General features: G+C 41.6%; 1 protein-coding gene across 3 annotated transcripts in view; it reads left to right on the top strand.

The window, feature by feature from the left end:
* LOC122939811 (zinc finger protein OZF-like) overlaps nucleotides 1-18,516 on the top strand; it is a 38,468-nt gene extending 19,952 nt beyond the window's left edge. For all 3 annotated transcript variants that reach the window (XM_044295981.1, XM_044295982.1, XM_044295983.1), the window contains exon 7: nucleotides 17,117-18,516. In XM_044295981.1, the coding sequence (XP_044151916.1) occupies nucleotides 17,117-17,775 (659 nt within the window). In that variant the 3' untranslated portion in view covers nucleotides 17,776-18,516. The remainder of the gene's footprint in view (nucleotides 1-17,116) is intronic.
* Nucleotides 18,517-22,739: the final 4,223 nt, after the last annotated feature.

Raw genomic sequence — 22,739 nt, 5'->3', positions numbered from 1 at the left:
TTAATAACCGTTGCTGTCTACAATTTAATTGTCATTTGTTGAACTGTCCCAACTGGTGGACAAGTCACCCCTACTGTTGCTGATATCCATTTCTTTGGGCCCCTGACGAACTGTAATACAACAGGGAAACGCGTCGGGCCATTCATGGTTATTGAGCTTCTCAGCATCATCAATAATTTATATGTGTGGGGTGTTCAACCTTGACACCCACACATACATTGTTTTCAGGACACTTATCCTCACAGGTCAAGTGTACCATTGGCGATCGCCTCCAGGGACCTGGTGGCGTATCTGCAGGTGGTGGTGTACAACAATTACGTCTAGGGAAATCCTCCCCCCTCACTTGCCCCTTGTCAGGACGAAGCTGGGCAGTCAGAGCACTGCTTAGGGAGAACTGAGGGTTTTTGTTAGGAGGCTGTGGAGTACGGGAATAGGGCTCCTTTCAATAGGGCGCTATTAGGGGCTGAGACCCAGCATCCCTTCCCCCCCTTCCTCCCTCCCTCCCTAGAGTTTTAGTATACTCACCAAGAGTAGGGTGGATTTCCACCCTGCTCCTATATATTTTTTCTGCACCTTATCTTAGGGCATTTATTTTATCACTAATACTATTAAAAGTTATATATTAAAGGTGACCATTATTCCATTTGCTTATGCATGTTCAAAATAACAGCAGTGTGGAGTTCAATGAGTGAGGTCATTCATTCGTTGAAAAACAGGTGGCAATTATTGCCCTTATTTTAGGAAGGAACAATCCAATATCTACAAGCTATCCTAATATCCTCTCTTGTCCCAGATATCAAAATATTACTTTTAATAAAATGGTTAAAATGGTATAAACAAACCTATTAAACTATTACAATACTATAAGTGAGCAACATTTTTGTGGGTTAAAACTAGCTGATCCTCATTATTTATGCTATATATCTGCGTGATTATAGACCGTTGTTTATAGAGGGTGGCTGGGAGTGCACTTAGTGTTGCTGCGGCATGAGCTCATACTACTGAGCCTGCGCCGGGACTTAGTCTGATTATGTCCTGCGCACCAGTAGGATGCGCCAGGACTTAGTGTTACTCTGCAGCATGAGCTCTTGCTACTATGCCTGCGCCAGGACTTAGACTTAAAACTGACTCGCGTCACTCAGTATACATTTATTACATGTGTAAGAAAGGCCAGAACTTGAAATCGCTTAAGCCATATTATCAATGACATATTTAAACATGGTTAGCAGTGACTAGCACATCACATCGAATATCCGAACAGTTCTAAACGCAGAGTGACAGGTAAGTAATACAGTCTGCAAATATAAATTTATGTTGCAACCCAACCTTACTCATTTATCAGTGCAGCATTGAGAATCTGTCAATAAATTTCATATTCCATTGATTTCTCATTATTTATTTCCGCATGCTACAAGCTCACAAAAGGATCATCAACAGATATAATCAAACATACGTAAGCCTTATTATGCAGGACAGAGACTGCGGGTGGCAGTTCATAAAAATGCTGAAAATGTAAATCCTTCATTAAGGCCTTTAGGGCTGAGGCCGTCTAGGCGGTAAATCCACCTTGTTTCTTCTTGAAGAAGGACTTTGTCCAAGTCAACTCTTCATGCTCCAAGGGTCTTTTTACAGACCCCCCAAAATTTGAGACACTTGGGGTCCCCACCATGAACAGACCTAACATGTCTGGAAATTGTTGTCAACTTTAGTATTTATACTGCTCATGTGTTGTCATATTCGTCTCTGGAATTCTTGTGACGTCTTGCCTACATACAATTTTTGGCAGGGGCAATGGGCAATGTAAATAATGCCCATAATTTGGCAGTTTATAAACTGTCTGATGTGATATTTTTTCTCTTCCACAGGATTGATAAACTCTTTATGCATTTTAACTCCTTCCCGACCCATAACCTACTACTAGGTCATGGAAACCACTGCGTTCCCGCAATTTGACGTAATAGTACGTCAAGGTGATCGGGCGGGCATCGGATCGGTGCGCGCGATCACTGCAGGGGCCTGGCAGTCCCTGGTAGCCGGGCCCCTGCTGTATCCGCCGGTATCGCTGTAAAAGCTGATGCCGGCGGATTAACCCCTTCTATGCTGCAGTCCACGCTGACCATGACATAGAAGGGGTTTGTGTCCGGTGAGTGAGCGCATCGAGTACCCGGGCTGCTGTGGCGGGGACCCGATGCGTGACAAGGCAGCCTGATGCCGTGCAGAGGCTGCCCAATGCCTTGCACGGCATCGGGACCTGCCTTCTACAGGTGCCGAGGAGGCAACCTGTTAGTGTACTACTCACTGTAGTACACAAACAGGCAGTTCATTACAATACAGATGTATTGTAATGCATTGCAGAGGAGATCAGACCCCCAAAAGTCAATATCAGAAATAGAAATAGAAATAAAACGCCCCTTCCCCCTTATTTTTTTACTAAAAAAAATAAAAAAACACATATTAGGTATCGCCGCGTCCGTAATGACCGGCTCTATAAATATATCACATGATCCACCATGTCCGATAAAATAAAAAAGGTGTAAAAAAAAGCCATTTATGTCACCTTACATAAAAAAAAGTGCAACACAAAGCGTGCACAAAGGTGTATGTCCCACAAAATAGTATCAATAAAACCATCAACTCACCCCGCAAAAAGTGAGCCCCTACTTAAGACAATCGCCCAAAAAAAAAAAAAAAACTATAGCTCTCAGAATATGGAGACACTAAAACATCATAATTTTTTTTTTTTTTAAACTGCTAGTATTGTGCTAAAGTGAAATAAATAAATAAAAATATACATATTGGGTATCGCCACATCTGTAACAACCAGCTCTATAAAAATATCACATGACCTAACCTCTCAGGTGAACACCGTAAAAAAAAAACTGTAAAAAAAAAAAAAAAAAAGCATGTTTTGTCACCTTACATCACAAAAATTGCAACACCAAGCGATCAAAAAGGCATATACCCCCCAAAATAGTACCAATCAAATCGTCACCTCATCCTGCAAAAAATGAGTTTTTACCTAAGACAATTGGTCAAAGAATAAAAAAGCTATGGCTCTCAGACTATGGATACACTAAAATATCATTATTTTGGTTTAAAAAATGCTATTATTGTGTAAAACTTAAATAAGAAAAAGTAGACATATTAGGTATTGTCACTTCCGTAACGATCTGCTTTATAAAAAAGTCACATGACCTAATCCCTCGGGTAAACGCTGTAAGAATAAATAAAAACTGCACCAAAACAACCAATTTTTTGGTCACCTTGCCCCATAAAGTGTAATAATGAATGATCAAAAAATCATATGTACCCAAAAATGGTACCAATAAAAAAACATTAACTCTTCCTGCAAAAAACGAGCCCCTGCACAAGTCGATCGGCAGAAAAAGGTACCAATAAAAAAACGTAAACTCTTCATGCAAAAAACGAGCCCCTACACAAGTCAATTGGCAGAAAAAAAAAGAATTAGGGCGTTCAGAAAATGGAGATACAAAAACCTATTTTTTTTTTTTCAAAAACGCTTTCTGATGTAAAACTGAAACAAACATTATAGAAAGTAGACATATTTGATATAATTGCGTCCGTAACAACCTGCTCTATAAAAATAGCGCATGATCTAACCTGTCAGATGAATGTTGTTAGAAATAAAAAATAAAAACAGTGCCAAAATTTTTGGGTTACCTTGCCTCACAAAAAACGTAATGTAGAGCAATTAAAAATCATATGTACCCCAAAATAGTACCAATAAAACTGGCACCTTGTCCCGTAGTTTCCAAAATGTGGTCACTTTTTTGAGTTTCTACTTGTAGGGGTGCATCACGGGGGCTTCAAATGGGACATGGCATCTTTAAAACAGTTCAGCTAAATCTGCCTTTCAAAAACCATATGGCGCTCCTTTCCTACTGCACCCTGCCGTGTGCCCGTACAGCAGTTTACGACCACGTGGGGTGTTTCTGTAAACTGCAGAATCAGGGTAAAGAATATTGAGTTTTATTCGGCTGTTAACCCTTGCTTTGCTACTGGAAAAAATTGATTACAATGTAAAATCTGCCAAAAAGTGAAATTCTTTTCATATCCATTTTCCATTAATTCTTGTGGAACACCTAAAGGGTCAACAACATTTGTAAAATCAGTTTTGTATACCTTGAGAGGTGTAGTTTCTAAAATGGGGTCATTTTTGAGTGGTTTCTATTATGTAAGCCTCACAAACTGACTTCAGACCTGAACTGGTCCTTTTAAAAAGTGGGTTTGAGAAATTTTCTGGAAAATTTCAAGATTTGCTTCCAAACTTCTAAGCCTTCTAACGAAAAATGTCATTTTCAAAATGATCCAAACATGAAATAGACTTATGGGAAATGTAAAGTAATAGCTATTATATGAGGTATCACTATCTATTGCAAAATGGAGAAATTGAAATTTGAAAATATGGGAATTTTTCAAAATTTTGGGTAAATTTGGCATTTTTTTCACAAATAAAGGTGAAATATATTGACTCAAGTTTATGACTATCATGAAGTACAAGGTGTCACGAGAAAACAATCTCAGAATGGCTTGGACAAGTAAAAGTGTTCCAAAGCTATTACCACATAAAGTGACTCATGTCAGATTTGCAAAGAATTGCCTGGGCAGGAAGGTGAAAACAGGCCCAGGGTTGACGGTGTTAATATATGGGCAAAAGCTGCACCTACCACAAGGAAAACTACCCACTACATTAGATTTTAGCCAGGTCATTTTAGGGGGAGTTTTCTGATAAAAACCACTGTACCTGTAGATCCTTAAGATTTTTTCCTATCCGGTAACTAATAGCAGCGACGGTCAACACCTCCCTGAGATTAAAACATGCCAATGTTTTTGAAGGATTTGAATAATCCTATGGTTTTGTGCATCAAAGGTGCCAATGCACCTAATGTTCGACTGAGTTTTAGTGTTCGCTTTGTATGTATTGCAGAGGAGGTCCCCACGGTTTGTTGAGTTGGCCCTATGAAAGGCCTTATGCAATGTTTTTTTTGGGGTATCCCCTTTCAGAAAAGCGTTGAAGTAATGTATTGCTTTCCTGAAGGAACCCAGGATCATCGGAACAGTTTCTACGAGCCAGTATATACTGTCCAATGGGTATACCCTTTCTCAGAGATAGCGGGTGGGGACTCTGCCAATGAAGCAGGTTATTGGTGGAGGTGGGTTTACGATAGATATATCTCTGTTCTGATGCGTTAGAGTATGCTCATGTATTTCGGAAGTAAATTTCATTCCTATGTCGTTAGTGTTTAGAGCCATAACAAATTCCTGAAATAGTGCTGTGGTGCCATCCCATAAAATCAAAACATCATCTATAAAACGGCCCCAAAATAAAATGTGCTCAGTGCATATTCCAAATTGTTCCGTGAAAAGAATAGTGATTTCCCACCACCCTAAAAAAAGATTTGCATAATTTGGTGCACATTTAATACCCATTGCGGTACCATCTAACTGTAAATAAAATTGCCCATTGAATAGAAAATAATTACGTGTCAAAAGATAACGTAAAAGTGTGAGTATTAACTTATTGTGAGCGTGAAATTGCATGTTTTTGGTGAAAAGAAATGAAGCCACTGCCTTTATACCTAACTCATGCTTGATGCTGGTATATAGGGCCTCAATATCCGAACTGGCAAGTTGTGTCTGTTATGTGACCTCAATCTCCTGCTATTTTCAGTTAGGCTATTATTAGTCGCCCAGGAATGGGTAGCCTTTGTTTGTGGTTCTTGGGGATCGCATAAATTGTTGCAATAGTGAGATGTGCTTTGAGCAGAAATTTTATTGCCCTTATTTAAAGAAGGAAGGCAGCAAATGTTGTACATGCTGGTTAGTTACAGTGCATTTCTCTCTGAAATTCTGAGGAAATGGGGTCGTTCCAGACCTTGTTCAGAAGAACAGTGTACCTTGATTAAAAAGTTGATTGGAGAGGGGAAAACATATAAAGAAGTGCAGAAAATGATAGGCTACTCAGCTAAAATGATCGCAAATGCTTTAAAATGGCAACCAAAACCTGAAAGATGTGGAAGAAAGCAAAAAAAATACAATTTGAATGGATAGAAGAATAGCCAAAATGGCAAGGACTCAGCCAACAATCAGCTCCAGGAAGATCAAAGAAGGTCTAAAGTTACCTGTGAGTACTGTTACAATTAGAAGACGCCTATGTGAAGCCAAGCTATCTACAAGAACCCCCCGCAAAGTCCCACTGTTGAAAAAAAGACATGTGCTGAAGAGGTTTCAATTTGCCAAAGAGCACATTGACTGGCCTAAAGAGAAATAGGGCAACATTTTGTGGACTGATGAAAGTAAGATTGTTCTTTTTGGGTCTAGTGGTCGGAGACAGTTTGTCAGATGACCCCCAAACACTGAATTCGAGCCACAGTACACAGTGAAAACAGTGAAGCATGGTGACGCAAGCATCATAATATGGGGATGTTTCTCATACTAGGGTGTTGGGCCTGTTTATCGCATATTTATTAATAAATAAATCTGTTATATTTGGGTGTAACCAGATACCACAACACACCCACCTTAGCGTGGTGGTATAATTAATATTATTCCTATTTATCACATACCAGGGATCATGGATCAGTTTGAATACATCAGAATACTTGAAGAGGTTATGCTGCCTTATGCTGAAGAGGAAATGCCCTTGAAATGGCCCAAACAACCAGTAAACGTGCAACGTCTTGGTTCCAGACCAACAAGATTGACGTTATGGAGTGGCCAGCCCAATCCCCGGATCTTAATCCAATAGAAAACTTGTGGGGTGACATAAAAAATTTCAGTTTCTGAGGCAAAACCAAGAAATAGAGAAGAACTGTGGAATGTAGTCCAATCATCTTGGGCTGGACTACCTGTTCACAGGTGCCAGAAGTTGGTTGACTCCATACAACACAGATGTACAGCAGTTCTCAGAAACAGCGGTTATACAACTAAATATTAGTTAAGTGATTCAAAGGAAAGCCAAATCTTCAAACATTTTTCAGTTTATATAGTGAATGTTTGAGTTTGTAAAGAAGAATACAAACACTGCTATTTTTTGGAACAGTCTAATATTCACTTTTCTTCATTTTTTTTAGAGGAACAACACAAATGTGATATGTTTTTCTTTGTTTTGATTTGGAATAGAATGTGTAGTGTTCCCAATGCATTTGTGTGTATGGGAAAAAAAAGCTATTAGAAGGATTTTGAGCTTGATGCACTTTTTTTTTTTAAACATACTGCTATTATTTTGAACACCACTGTATAAGTGAGTGAAAGACCCTCTAGCTGGAATGTTCCAGGGGATGTTCCAGTTGTAAAGGTAGAAGCTGACCCTCTTACCTCATTGGAAAACAAAAAAAAAAGTGAAAAAGGGCAGCATATCTGACCCTGAGAAAGCATCAGAAAGGGGTCAGACTTCTAGCTGTTCATCAGTACCATTCTGAATATTGCAAGGTACATTGGGTTAATATAGAAGCAGACTTAGGGTCCATTCACACATCAGTATTTTTACCTTTCCAGATAAACGTTCCTTTTTTATGAGGATCCATTTTTTCAGTACAACCTTCAGTTTTTTGTTTTTTTTAACTAAAATGCTTCCAAATCCGCTCCGTGTTTCCGTTATTCCAGGTTTTTTTCCATCCATTTTCCTGTCAACGGATCCGCAAAACCAGATGACATTCAAATGGTTTTGTGCATGGCATCCACATTTATGCGGAGCCATTGACTTGAATGGACAACGGACCCGAAAAACAGACAGAAAGTAGGACAATCTTAATTTTTTTTCAGGATCCGCATAATCGAAAATAGGAAAACGGAACGGATTCCGTGATTAGGACAGCACTATGATTGGTGTCCGCATTTTTGCAGAGGCAATTGAAATTAATGGATCCGAAAAAACGCTCCAATTTAAATTGGAACGGAAACGAAGTGTTATAACGGATGTCTGAATGGACCCTTACCAGCACACTTACCATGACCCATGTGAAATGCCTTTTCCTGCTTATGATGGACCTATGCAGCGGACACTTGGTCTCATACTGCACTGTGTACGCAATGTGGGAAAGGTTATGTCCATTTGAATTATCCTTCTTAGGCTAGCTTTTAGCTGGTTGGCCTGTACCAGGGTCAGGATCTTTTAGTCAAAATTCAAGAGAGGAATGGGACCGATATTCTTAATTCCACCTTTGTTCTCTTCTGCTTATACAAGATTGTGATTATTCCTTCCCACCATCTTCCTGTAGAATTCCAACAGATCCAGGCTAATAAGGTCCCATAGTTCTTGCTGGAAGACCAAAAGAGTCCTGCCTGGCCAGAAGAATTTAGTGTCAGAGTGCAATGTGAAAGGGACATTCATGTCTGATTTACCTGCAGGAGCAAAGGAGTTAGTGATACCTGACAGGAACATATCAGCCACAGTCATGCACTTAAGTAGTCTTCCAGGAGTGGAGTATGCTATATAATAGTCTTTGTGAAGCTTCTGGTCTTGTCCCGCTGTTCTTTTAGGGGATTGTGACTAGTGTGCAGCTTCCAGAAGAGAGTTACATTTCTTACTCTTCTCCAGGTGCTTCACTTTAAGAAGAAGCAAGACACCATGGAATAACCAAAGGTGTTTCCTAAGATGTTAACATAAAGATGATAATAGAGCACTGTGAGCTCCAACTATGGTTAACAGAGCTAGTGCCCATGGAGCCCAAACCAACCTGCAGGGGCGTCTGTGTCTTGATCTTGATGAGCAGTCTTGAACTAATTGTAATGCTTCTGAGATTAATGATGAAGATTAGCGATATTGCGTGAGAAAAGGGAAGCCCTCTACACTGGCCGAACATTTGTTAATCAAGTAATATGATCGTTTGTGCTGCCACTAAAATCATTGTTTGCTGGCAGCAGATCGCTCTGTCTGAACACGCACTGCTGCCGGCAAACAATGGTTCTGTATGGGCACAAGTGATGGCATTAGAGATTGCTCCTTCCCATACTGCAGCTGTCTCCTCCACTGGCGAGCAGATGATTGTCAGGAAGGAACGCTTCCTTCCCAACAATCACCTGCTAAATTTTTGAGTGTAAAGGGGCCTTTAGTTATCACTCCTTTTTGATGGATCCTCATCTTTTGGAAACTCAAGCAGGCTCTTTTCTGTGAATCAGTCACTACACTCCCTGGACTTTGTGTGGCTGTCATGTCCCATAACAGGTAGGAACTAGTGTTAGGGACCACTCATTAAGGCGACCTTGACGTGGTGAGTGGCTTATTACGCTTTTGCCAAAATGTACACCAATGCCTTATTCAACATCCAGCATAAAGGCAGGGCAGAGTGCTGGTTGCAGAGTGCGATTGCATTTTGTGTTTTTGCGTTTGTATCTGTATTTCGCCATAGCAATCTGCACCTGCTAGGGGTTGTGCGGGCTGAATCCCCCATATTTTTCCTTTGTAGTATATATTGGAGGCGTGGCGATCTCCATGCAGTCATGCACACCTGACCGGTTAATCTGCCCCCTGGAGGCTGGTTTTAAAGTCAGTATAAAACTGAGTCTGCTTATATAGCACCTACCAGTAGCCATTAGGCTCCAGGAGAAGTATATAGTGGGCTCAGCATGCACGTTGGTACTTGCATCCCTGGATCCGATGAAAGCTGTAATGGCACCGGACAGGGTTAAAAGCAGAATGTGCTTGGCATGTATGCTGTACCTGCGCTCCCTGGACTTTGTGTGGCTGTCATGGCCCATTACAGGTAGAAACTAGTGTTAGGGACCACTAATTAAGGCGACCTTGACGTGGTGAGTGGCTTATTACGCTTTGGCCAAAATGTACATGTACATTCAACATCCAGCATAAAGGCAGGGCAGAGTGCTGGTTGCAGTGTGCGATTGCATTTGTGTTTTTGCGTTTGTATCTGTATTTCGCCATAGCAATCTGCACCTGCCAGGGGTTGTGCGGGCTGAATCCCCCATATCTTTTCTGTGAATCAGTCAAGCAGTTTGTTGGATCTCTGGGAGGTCTGTGAACTCTGGTCTGGACACAAGTTCCTCCATGCCTTAATATAGTAGATGGGCAGGCACCTACACAGCAATATCAAAAGAACTAGAAAGCCATTATTATGTAGGAATGCACATGTTAGAGTAGTTCCCCTTTAAATCTGTAGATAAATAGTACAGCCCTTCTTTTGTCTGGTGTTCCGAACTTACAGAGATATACAGTGATCACCATAGTTCTGAGAGAAACCAGACACAAATATGGTTGGATCTAAGATCAATAAGCTTCTCTGTCTAATTGCTTGCAAAAAAAATATTTTATGAAAACATTATACAAAAATTAGGCAATCATCATCATCATACACATCATTTTGTAACAGAGCTTTCTTTGCCAGTCATGTTTAAACAGTTATTTTTAATATTCACAAATTTCAGCTACATATGAATATTTTAGTTATGTATGAATACACTGATTACATTGAATAAGCTGGAGGTCAGCCTCGTATATGCTTATCTGCTACCCATTAACCCCACCACTAGAAACTGGTAGAGACTGGCATATTCTGGCCTAATTTACTCTTTTAGTGGGAAAGGTGGACATAAGTGACCTTCTCTGTTACAGATACAATGAACATGAGTAACCTGGTGCACCAGGGACAACCTTTTTGGCCTGGATTACTATTGCAACATTTAAGTTGCATAAACTTGGTTTTCCACATGGGCAAACATGTTCTCAGTCATAGAAGATTTTGTATATGATTTATTATTCATGTGACTTCTGGGTAATTTTGCATCTATAAAACATGGGGCTATTTGAATGTGTTTTACTGCTCCTGAGGAAGGCCACAGGTGCCCTCCTGAAATAAACAAATTCACCATCCTTAGAACAGTGATACAGTTGAATTCTGTGGCGGGTCATGAGAGCCATTGGCTCCCTGCCTCACCCTCCACTCTCATAGGCTACAAGAAGCTAGGCTTGAAGCCTATGAAGTGGTGTGCGAACACCACAGGGGGTCACCAAGCAGTGACATTATTGCAACCACCTCAGCCAGGTCTCAGGCCACAGGATTAGGACGATTGGGAGACATTATTGGCAGCCTTACTGGGGACATTATAGGAGGTATGACTGGGGGCATTTTTAATACATAGGCATTACTAGGGGCACTGGAGGAGGTATTAGAGGGGGCATTATTGTTGCTGTAGGGTCTATCACAGAATATCAGGGAATTATAATATTGGGACACTATAGGGGCATTGTTATTGTGGTACTATAGGGGGGCATTATTACTACTGGGAGCTTTATTACTACTGGGACACTATAGAGGGCTTTAGGACTACTGGACAAACTTCCGGTGGGCTTTCCTTCTACTGGAGCCACTTTGCGACATATTACTACTAGGGCCACTATGGGGGACATTATTACAACTGGAAATGGTATTGTTTCTGCAACAAAGTATTTGAGGGTATTGGGGAGCACAGCCGACACCGTTGGTGCACCAGGATGGGTAGGATGATGAAAAAGTGAGGAATCAAAGTTGTCTGTATAGCAAACTCTGCAGAGAAAAGACGTGGCTGAAAGAAGTTGTCATAGCTGTCTGGGCCAGATGGAGAAGAGGAAGAAAGAGAACATATACATTAGAGGAGCTTTCACTAAATGTAATAGGCATGTAGTACTGTCTGCTCATGAAACAACGAATGTAACTTAATCCAAGTTGCAAGATTTCCACAGCTGAAGGGCAAGCGTATCCTCTCTCCACCTTGTCAGAAAGAGTTGGGAGAACACTGTGAAGGCGCTTGAGAGAGAGTCCGTGATCACGTGACCATCTACGTCATCCTCCAGACGCGCGAACCACGCCCCCCGGCGTCCCTGGTAACACGAGGCACGCCGCTGTCTCTGGAGAACCGGACTGGATCGCAGGAGCCTCCCAGGAACAGCAGACCATCACCAGAGAACCCAGGAGATCAAGCGCCGGGAAGGGTAAGTGATCTCTGTAGCCAGGGACAGTGCGGGACGCCGCACCTAGGCACAGAGCACCACTTTCTTCCACAGAATTACCACCAGTTATAAACTGTTATTCTCTAAAAGGCACATCAGGGATCCTATACAGAATGGCAATCTAATTTTCACTAAGGGGCATCACTGGACAACAACCCTGTCTAACAGTGGATGATCATCCTGTAGATCTTCAGTTATTTATATCCTGATCAGTGATTTTTATATGAAAGACTTTATGGACATTTACCTTTTTTAGACATCTTTTATCTACATTTTTATCTGCATCTGAAAGATTTTTATCTGCATCTGAAAAACTGTAAACCGCTTTTTTTCCCAATTTTCCCCATTTTTTTTTAATATATATTCAAAACATCTATTCACCATTTTTATATCCATATTTTAAGGGAAAATGTGCTAAAAAAACTTACCACCACTCCAACATACCTCTATTAAAAAGGAACTACCAACAATTTTTCACCAGACCACACATATATTAAATTATCAATAAATAATACCTGTACCCAAATAAGAGTGTGCCTGCTTATCTCATATTCATGTAGTACTGTGTCCTCCTGTATGTATGGTAGCGCTGAAAGTAGAGCTGGCTCTGAGCTGTGGCCTGTGTCACCCCCTCAGCCCCCCCCCCCCCTCAGGAGGATGGCAGCTGGTGCTGGCCACCACAGAGGATCAGCTGCTTTTACATTGTTTCTTTTATTTTTGTTTATATTTTACATATGTGTACTGTAATAATAATTACTTTTTGTCCATAGTAGGGCAAACCTAATCTTTCGATCAGCAAGTGGAGGTGCCCTGACCCTATTAGGGGTCAGGGGTATTATCCACCCAGTTCATTATAGATTCAAGTTCTTTTAAACACGTGCCTTTTGTGTTTTTTGTCATGCATTTTGAAATCATTAATAAAATATTATAATATATTTTAGAATAATAACGAAGTCCAGTCTTCTGTGCATGTTTTCTTGTTCTTTGATATTGCTATGTACAAGTCCCTCCATGGCATGCACAATTTCTTCATTTTCAGACAGTGAATTGTCAGTGATCTACACTACTTTCTTCCAGAAGGCTGACCTTATTTTTTATCTTTCTCTGCAGTGTGGGTGACAAGGGGGCTGGCATAGGGGTATGGGCTAGGGCAATGCCAAGAGGCACAGTAAATCTGTGGCCACAGGATGAGAAAGGCGCTCATAGGGTGAATAGGTAAAGATGAAACAGCGTTCTTCAATTTAAGGTGTATATGTGCTGCTCACCTGTTTAGGTTGCACCAAACTGGGTGCAACCGTGATGAAGGTCCGTTGGATTAACTAGGTATCGGGTTGGAGCTGCCGTGTCCAAAAGAACCAAGGGCGAGGGCCAAGTCGCCACTTCGTTAATTACTAGAAATACTGACGGTGCCCGTCACGACTTTTGTGATCTGGCAAACTGGTGAACGTGAGGCCCAAATCACAACCGGATTTGACACGTACGGGTTTGTTGAAAGACTTAGTATAGTAGGAGGGGGATTCCTCTTACCCACTTTGTTGCTCTTGTTGACAGTTGGTTTAATGCCTTTGGCCTCAACAAAGACATACAGTGCATATGGAAAGTCTTCAGACCCTTTACCCTCTTTGACATTTTGTTATGCTGCGGCCTTGTGCTAAAATAAAATAAAAAAATCATGTTTTTCTGCATCAATCTGCGCTCAATCTCCCTTAATAAAAAATGAAAACAGAATTTCTCATCCGTATCATTGGGGGACACAGTCTTGACCTTGGGTATAGCTATTGCCACTAGGAGGCGACAGTAAGCAAAAGAAGTGTTGGCTCCTCCTCTCAGATTTACCCCTCCTGCAGACACTGATCTAATCAGTTTTAGCCTAGTGTCCGTAGGAGGCAGACCTCCCTGCTTTGCGGGTCTGCAAAAAAAAAAATTTTCATTCTTCAACATTTTATCACTTTTTCTTTCCTTTAGCTGGGCTGAGGGCAGTCTCCAAGCTGCCTGCGTTCCCACCCAGGAGATGGGAGTCCAGCAAGCCCGCTGCACGTTCCCGGTCTCCAGAAGGCAAGGAGGACCAGAGGTTTCTGTAAAAACCTCTGTCTCCCTCCAGCATTCGGGTTACCGTGTCCGTTCTCCGCCAAAGTCCCTTCTGTTACCGGTGTAGCTACTCTCACCAAGGGGTAACACACCAAAGCTGGTGACCCAGCTGGAGCCAGGGGGCAGAAAACGCCAGACGGGTGAGTATTCTCTCTGTCTATTCCTCCTCCTCCCCCTCCTCAGATTTTTTTCATGTGAATATCCCCCCATCCGTTCACGGTGGTTGGAACCAAGGATTTCAAATTTGGACTCATCAGACCAAAGCACAGATTTCCACTGGTCTAATGTCCATTCCTTGTGTTCTTTAGCCCAAACAAGTCTCTTCTGCTTGTTGCCTGTCCTTAGCAGTGGTTTCCTAGCAGATATTCTACCATGAAGGCCTGATTCACACAGTCTCCTCTTAACAGTTGTTCTAGAGATGTGTCTGCTGCTAGAACTCTGTGTGGCATTGACCTGATCTCTAATCTAAGCTGCTGTTAACCTGCGATTTCTGAGGCTGGTGACTCGGATGAACTTATCCTCCGCAGCAGAGGTGACTCTTGGTCTTCCTTTCCTGGGGCGGTCCGCATGTGAGACAGTTTCTTTGTAGCGCTTGATGGTTTTTGTGACTGCATTTGGGGACACTTTCAAAGTTTTCCCAATTTTTCAGACTGACTGACCTTCATTTCTTAAAGTAATGATGGCCACTCGTTTTTCTTTACTTAGCTGCTTTTTTCTTGCCATAATACAAATTCCAACAGTCTATTCAGTAGGACCATCAGCTGTGTATCCACCTGGCTTCTCCACAACGCAACTGATGATCCAAACCCCATTTATAAGGGAAGAAATCCCACTTATTAAACCTGACAGGGCACACCCGTGAAGTGAAAACCATTTTAGGTGACTACCTCTTGAAGCTCATCAAGAGAATGCCATGAGTGTGCAAAGCAGTAATCAAAGCAAAAGGTGGGTACTTTGAAAAACCTAGAATATGACATTTTCAGTTGTTTCACACTTTTTTGTTATGTATATAATTCCACATGTGTTCATTCATAGTTTTGATGCCTTCAGTGTGAATCTACAATTTTCATAGTCATGAAAATAAAGAAAACTCTTTGAATGAGAAGGTGTGTCCAAACGTTTGGTCTGTACTGTATATATATATATATATATATATATATATATATAAGGGTCATCCAGAACCATGAGCAGACAAAAGAGAGGACAAACAGATCCGTCTGATAGGAACCTTTGATTCGGCAGCCAATGAGGTAAGATCTGTCTTGAGTAAATTTTGGGGCATTTTAAGATTGGACCCTGACATTACAGAACTGATTTCAGAAAGACCCCAGGTTGCCCATCGTTGGGGTCGTAACCTAAGGGAACAATTAGTACACAGCCACTTCAGGGAGACAACCCCAAGGCCACTTACTTGGCTTCAACCGATCAAGGGGTGCTTTCGCTGCAGTGGCTGTGTGGCCTGTGCAGTCATTCGTCTGGGACGAACATTCACCAGTAACAATACAGGCAAACAATACCCCATTAGATCTTTTCTTAATTGCAGAACAAAAGGGGTTATTTACAAAGCGGATTGCGGATGTGATTTGGAATATGAAAAAAACGCCCTCGAATGGCACAGACGAGTTGGTGAACATCTTAATGACCTGAAGCACAAGATACTCCCTTGGCACAACATATAGTGAGCAACCATGGGCGGACTACACTGGTCTCCATTTCATGGACATTGAGGTGGTCCAACCTTCGAGGAGAGGATTGGGACCAAAAACGATTGCAGAGAGAGGCTTGGCAGATATTTGAACTCAAGACTGTTCATCCAAGGGGCTTGAATAAACAATTATTGTATAGTTGTTTTATTTAACCCCCTTCTCGGTTATTTAGATGCAGTATATGCATTTATCTCTTTAAATAACATGAGATTTGACCCCCATTGTGTGTGTGTGTGTGTGTGTGTGTGTATATATATATATATATATATATATATATATATATATATATATATACCATCTAGGGTGAAAGCCTTTATTGGATAAAAACATGGACAAAAACGGTGATTCAAACTGCTAGAATAACGGTCTTTTGGGAAATCTGAATCTGATTTGGCACCACTCACATTTACATCTTTGTCCTCTTTAGGGTACTAGATATCGTGATATACAGTACAGACCAAAAGTTTGGACACACCTTCTCATTCAAAGAGTTTTCTTTATTTTCATGACTATGAAAATTGTAGATTCACACTGAAGGCATCAAAACTATGAATTAACACGTGGAATTATATACATAACAAAAACGTGTGAAACAACTATTCTAGGTTCTTCAAAGTAGCCACCTTTTGCTTTGATTACTGCTTTGCAAACTCTACCTAATTCGGTGATCTGCCTAAATAGCGGCTCCTAACTTGGTGACAGTCCTTGACCTGGCTAAGTGCACAGGACCTAATTGGAGGATGAAGAGGTAGACTGGGTCAGAACCAAACGGAAACGACAGACAGAAAAAGTACAAAACCGAAAACAAGCCCAAGTCACAACCAGTGTGTCACATCAAAACCAATGGAGAGACAAATGTAGAGTCAACTACCAAGCAGGTTAAAAACCAGGAGGTAATGTCGGAGGCAAAGTCAGCAGTCATAGACGAGGTCACTAACAGGCAGAAGGTCAGCAATCCAGAGAATATGCAATAGTACACGTGTGAGGCAGTCAATCACAGGCGACAGTGGCCAGCAGTCCCCTGTTTAAATACCCCATAGACAGAAAGCATTTGAAACTGGTGCAAAGCTTGACTGGCCCACCGTCCCTGCTCCCTCCTAGGCCGACCAGCCCCACTGTCAGCAGGGCTGCTTGCCACAGCAATGGAGTGACACTGGCAGCACTGCCATAGGGAAGCCAAGCTCGCTAGGGTTTTTTCCTTTGCAATAAATTAGCATAGGTTTTCACTTTGTTATTATAGTTGGACTACTGGGTTCTAGATAAAAAGTTGCAGTAAAAATGTGAAAAATATTTATATTGGAATAATCCGTGCATTTTAATAGACTTGCTTATGTTTGTCTATTTTTTTAATGCTCCCCAGATTCAGAAACTAAAGAGAACATGCAAGATGAGGAGCACCCTACCACTCGGAATGTCCATTCAGCGTATCATCATTCTGATGAGTCATTTTCTGCCAGTCCTCCATACATGATCACACACTCTATACCTCACATTGGGGATCAGGTATATGTATGTTCTGAATGCGGTGACAGCTTCAACTGCAAGTCACACCTGGTGTCACATCAGAAGTTGCACACGGGTAAAAAACAGTATGTCTGTTCGGACTGCGGAAAATGTTTTGCATACAACTCGCACTTGGCAAGGCATCATATCATACACACAGGGGAGAAACCATATTCATGTGAAAACTGTGGGAAATCTTTTACTCAAAAGTCCTACCTTGTTCTTCATGAGAGGTGCCATACGGGGGAAAAGCCATTTTCCTGCTCGGAATGTGGGAAATGCTTTGCTCGGAACGCTAGTCTGTGTATGCATCAGAGAATTCACACCGGAGAGAAACCATACTCATGCATGGACTGTGGCAAAAGTTTTTCACAAAGATCTTACCTTCTTCTCCATCAGACGTGTCACAGAGGGGAAAAACCCTTCTCTTGTCCTGACTGTGGGAAGTGCTTCACTACAAACTCGTATCTAGTTAAACATCAAAGGACTCACATTGGTGAGAAGACAAAGGCATAGCCCATGCCTTATTGACTCCTATTAAACTGCTCATTTCTTCATGTTCACCAGTGTGCCTCATGTCAAGGTCACTTTGTTGTGTCGTCTCTTGTTCATTAGATCTGTGGGATCTTCACACGTACAATGGTAGCATTCATTTTTGAATTGTGATTGTCATAAAACATTGAATGCCCCAGCCCCTCTTTGACATCACATAGAATGCCATATTGGTTACACCCTTGCTTAGGTATCCCTGGTCATAGAAAGTGTCCTAGGGCTGTTACAGCTAAATGCTGTGTCAGCAAAATGTCAACATTTTGGGGGAGATTTATCAAAGGTTCGATGCCAGTTTTCTGGTGTAAAAAAAGCAAACAATTTTTGAGCAAGTGCCATTTTGTGGCCGAAATGGTGGCTTTCTGCCTTTTTATACCATCTTCCGAAAATTGGGCATGAAGTTCATGCAGGCTTATTGGAGTAATGTGGCATCCCATGGCCTGGAAAGTTTACTGTAATTGACACCAGAAACGGTGTAAATTATAGCTGAAATCACACTAGCTGGCATATATTTGACCTTTTTGCACAAAGGGATTTTTTTTATTATTATTTTACCAGGTTCCTAGCAGTTTGGAGAAATAAAGAACTCTGATAACCCATTTGAAACAGTAACTGTGCGCCCTTAAACAGTTTGCAAATAAGTAGACAAATTGGAGCATAGGTTTTTAAATGGAGTTTTCCCAATCTTTATAGAGGTTGAGTGCTTTGTGTTTGTGTTAGGCTCCTTTCACACTAGCGTTCGCTGGTCCGCTCGTGAGCTCCGTTTGAAGGAGCTCACGAGCGGACCCGAACGCCTCCGTCCAGCCCTGATGCAGTCTGAATGGAGCGGATCCGCTCAGACTGCATCAGTCTGGCGGCGTTCAGCCTCCGCTCAGCTCGCCTCCGCACGGACAGGCGGACAGCTGAACGCTGCTTGCAGCGTTCGGGTGTCCGCCTGGCCGTGCGGAGGCGAGCGGATCCGTTCAGACTTACAATGTAAGTCAATGGGAACGGATCCGCTTGAAGATGTCACCCTGTGGCTCAATCTTCAAGCGGATCCGTCCCCCATTGACTTTACATTGAAAGTCTGAACGGATCCGCTCAGGCTGCTTTCACACTTAGATTTTTTTCTAAGTTATTAATGCAGACGGATCCGTTCTGAACGGAGCCTCCGTCTGCATTAATATGATCGGATCCGTTCAGAACGGATCCGATCAAACGCTAGTGTGAAAGTAACCTTACAGATCACCAAATTCTCTGCTTTCTTTTTGAACAGCCATATAGTTTAAATGGCTTGTCTTACATCAGCAAATAGCATTTATCATGTAGAGAAAGTTAATTCAAGCAACTTACTAATGTATTGTGATTGTAAGTATTGCCTCCTTTGCTGGCTTGATTTATTTTTCTATCTCACTATATGCTGCTTGTTTCTATGGTTACGACCACCCTGTAATCCAGCAGCACAGCAGTAGTCGTGCTTGCACATTATAGGAAAAAGCACTGGCCTCTCTGGTGGCTGGGACTTTGGCAGGGCACATGGGCTGGTGCTTTTTTCAATACCGTGCAAGTACAGCCACTGCTGCTGGATTGCAGGGTGGTCGTAACCATGGAAAAGAAAGGTATATAATGTGATGGAAAAATGAATCCAGCCAGCAATGGAGGCAATATGGACGATCACAATACATTAGTAAGTGGCCTCCATTTTGTTAGAATTGCTATGTAGGTATGTGGTGACAGATTCCCTTTAACTCTGTGCCTGTGTAAAGTGAAGTAGAGGATTTGCAACGCAGTATCAGAAAACTGGAATCCCTGGACCCCTATAAAGATACATCATATGGACAAAAGTATTGGGACATACCTCTTAATCATTGAATTCAGGTGTTTCATTTGTCTCCTTTGCCCCAGGTGTATAAAATCCAGCACCTAGCTATGCACTCTACCTTTACAAACATTTGTGAAAAATGGGTCGTTGTAAAGAGCTGACTGATTTTCAGCGTGGTCCTGGTAGTTCATGATATGTCTTCCCTCCTGGATATTCTACCATCAACTGTGAGTGGTATTGATATAAAAGTGGAAGCGTTTTGGAGCCACAGCAACTTAGGCTACTTTCAGACTAGCGTTTTTTGCGGATCCGTCATGGATATGCAAAAACCCTTTTATTACAATAATACAACCGCGTGCATCCGTCATGAACGGATCCGGTTGTATTTTGTCTTATATAGCCACAACGGATCCGTCGTGAACACCATTAAAAATCAATGGGGTACGGATCCGTTTTCTATTGTGTCAGAGAAAACGGATCCGTCCCCATTGACTTACTTTGTGTGTCAGGTCCGCACCACATCGCTTGCAGCGTTTTTCTGTCTGTGATGGGGACACAACGGAATAGAATGCATTTTGGCAACGAATAGGGACGAAACTAAAGCGTTTTCTTCCACTATTGAGATCCAATGACGGATCTCAATAGCGGAATTGAAAACGCTAGTGTGAAAGTAGCCTAAGCCAAAAGTGGCAGATCACATAAAGTTACAGACCGGGGTCACCAGTTGCTGAAGCAATAATGCATAAAAGTTGCCAATTCTCTGCAGAGCTCCAAACCACCTCTGCCAGTAACCCCTTAACGCATAATGCTGTACATATACAGCATTATGCGCCCGCAATTGCATGGAGTGGGCTCATACAGCAGGCACCTGGCCGCAATGATGGAGAACAGCAATTGTGGTGAACCATGTCATTTGACCCCTCAGATGCCGCATTCAACAGCGATCACGGCATCTGTGCAGTCAGGCAGAGGGATGCGGTTCTCCCTGGCTTCAGATTGGGGTCCCCGCAGTGAAAACACGGGGCTCTGATTGGTTACCATGGCAGCCTGGAGGCTTATAAAGCCTTCTAGGCCTGCCATGGTAAGCTCCCCTGCTGCACTGTGTACAAGGGACAGCCCAGCTGGGAGTGTGTCTGAATCCTATTCACCCTAATAGATCTCTTTTAGGGTGAATAGCACAAATGATCAAAAAATCCCAAGTTCTAGCCCCCTGAGGGGCTAATAGTTATTAAATAAAAAGTTTAAAAAAATAAAACACCAAAATATTAAAAGTTTAACCACCTCAGCTTAAACACCCTTAATGACCAGACCACTTTTTACAATTCTGCACTACACTACTTTCACTGTTTATTGCTCGGTCATGCAACTTACCACCCAAATGAATTTTACCTCCTTTTCTTCTCACTAATAGAGCTTTCATTTGGTGGTATTTCATTGCTGCTGACATTTTTTGTTATTATTCGAAATTTAACAAAATTTGGGCAAAAAAATGAAATTTTTCACTTTCAGTTGTAAAATTTTTTAAAAAAAGGGACATCTATATATAAATTTTTCTCTACATTTATTGTTCTACATGTCTTAGATTAAAAAAAAGTTTGGGTAAAAAAAAAATGGTATGGGTAAAAGGTATAGCGTTTACAAACTATGGTACAAAAATGTGAATTTCTTCTTTTTGAAGCAGCTCTGACTTTCTGAGCACCTGTCATGTTTCCTGAGGTTCTACAATGCCCAGACAGTAGAAAAACCCCACAAATGACCCCATTTCAGAAAGTAGACACCCTAAGGTATTCGCTGTTGGCATATTGAGTTCATAGAACTTGTTATTTTTTGTCACAAGTTAGCGGAATATGATGATTTTATTTTATTTTTTTCTTACAAAGTCTCATATTCCACTAACTTGTGACAAAAAAAAAACTTCCATGAACTCACTATGCCCATCATAAAAAACCTTGGGGTCTTCTTTCCAAAATGGGGTCACTTGTGGGGTAGTTATACTGCCCTGGCATTTTAGGGGCCCTAATGTGTGGGAAGTAGTTTGAAATCAAAATGTGTAAAAAATGGCCTGTGAAATCAAAATGTGTAAAAAATGGCCTGTGAAATCCTAAAGGTGCTCTTTGGAATGTGGGCCCCTTTGCCCACCTAGGCTGCAAAAAAGTGTCACACATGTGGTATCGCCGTACTCAGAAGTTGGGCAATGTGTTTTGGGGTGTCATTTTACATATACCCATGCTGGGTGAGATAAATATCTCGGCAAAAGACAACTTTTCCAATTTTTTTTATACAAAGTTGGCATTTGACCAAGATATTTATCTCACCCAGCATGGGTATATGTAAAATGACACCCCAAAACACATTGCCCTACTTCTCCTGAGTACGGCAATACCATATGTGTGACACTTTTTTGCAGCCTACATGCGCAAAGGGGCCCAAATTCCTTTTAGGAGGGCATTTTTAGACATTTGGATTCAAGACTTCTTCTCACGCTTTAGGGCCCCTAAAATGCCAGGGTAGTATAAATACCCCACATGTGACCCCATTTTGGAAAGAAGACACCCCAAGGTATTCAATGAGGGGCATGGCGAGTTCATAGAAGAATTTTCTTTTGGGCACAAGTTAGCGGAAATAGATTTTTTTTAGTTTTTTTTCTCCCTTGGGACAAAAAGTTAAATCTTTCATGGACTCAATATGCCCCTCAGCGAATACCTTGGGGTGTCTTCTTTACAAAATGGGGTCACATGTGGGGTATTTATACTGCCCTGGCATTTTAGGGGCCCTAAAGCGTGAGAAGAAGTCTGGAATATAAATGTCTAAATAATTTTACGCATTTGATTCCGTGAGGGGTATGGTGAGTTCATGTGAGATTTTATTTTTTGACACAAGTTAGTAGAATATGAGACTTTGTAAGAAAAAACTAAAAAAAATCAATTTCCGCTAACTTGTGCCAAAAAAATGTCTAAATGGAGCCTTACAGGGGGGTGATCAATGACAGGGTGGTGATCAGGGAGTCTATATGGGGTGATCACCCCCATCATTGATCACCCCCCTGTAAGGCTCCATTCAGACGTTCGTATGTGTTTTGCGGATCCGATCCGTGGATCCGTAAAACACATACGGACGTCTGAATGGAGCC

This window comes from Bufo gargarizans, chromosome 6 (genome assembly GCF_014858855.1).
Source record: "Bufo gargarizans isolate SCDJY-AF-19 chromosome 6, ASM1485885v1, whole genome shotgun sequence".
NCBI lineage: Eukaryota > Metazoa > Chordata > Amphibia > Anura > Bufonidae > Bufo > Bufo gargarizans.
This window is presented reverse-complemented; position numbering and strand designations above follow the sequence as displayed.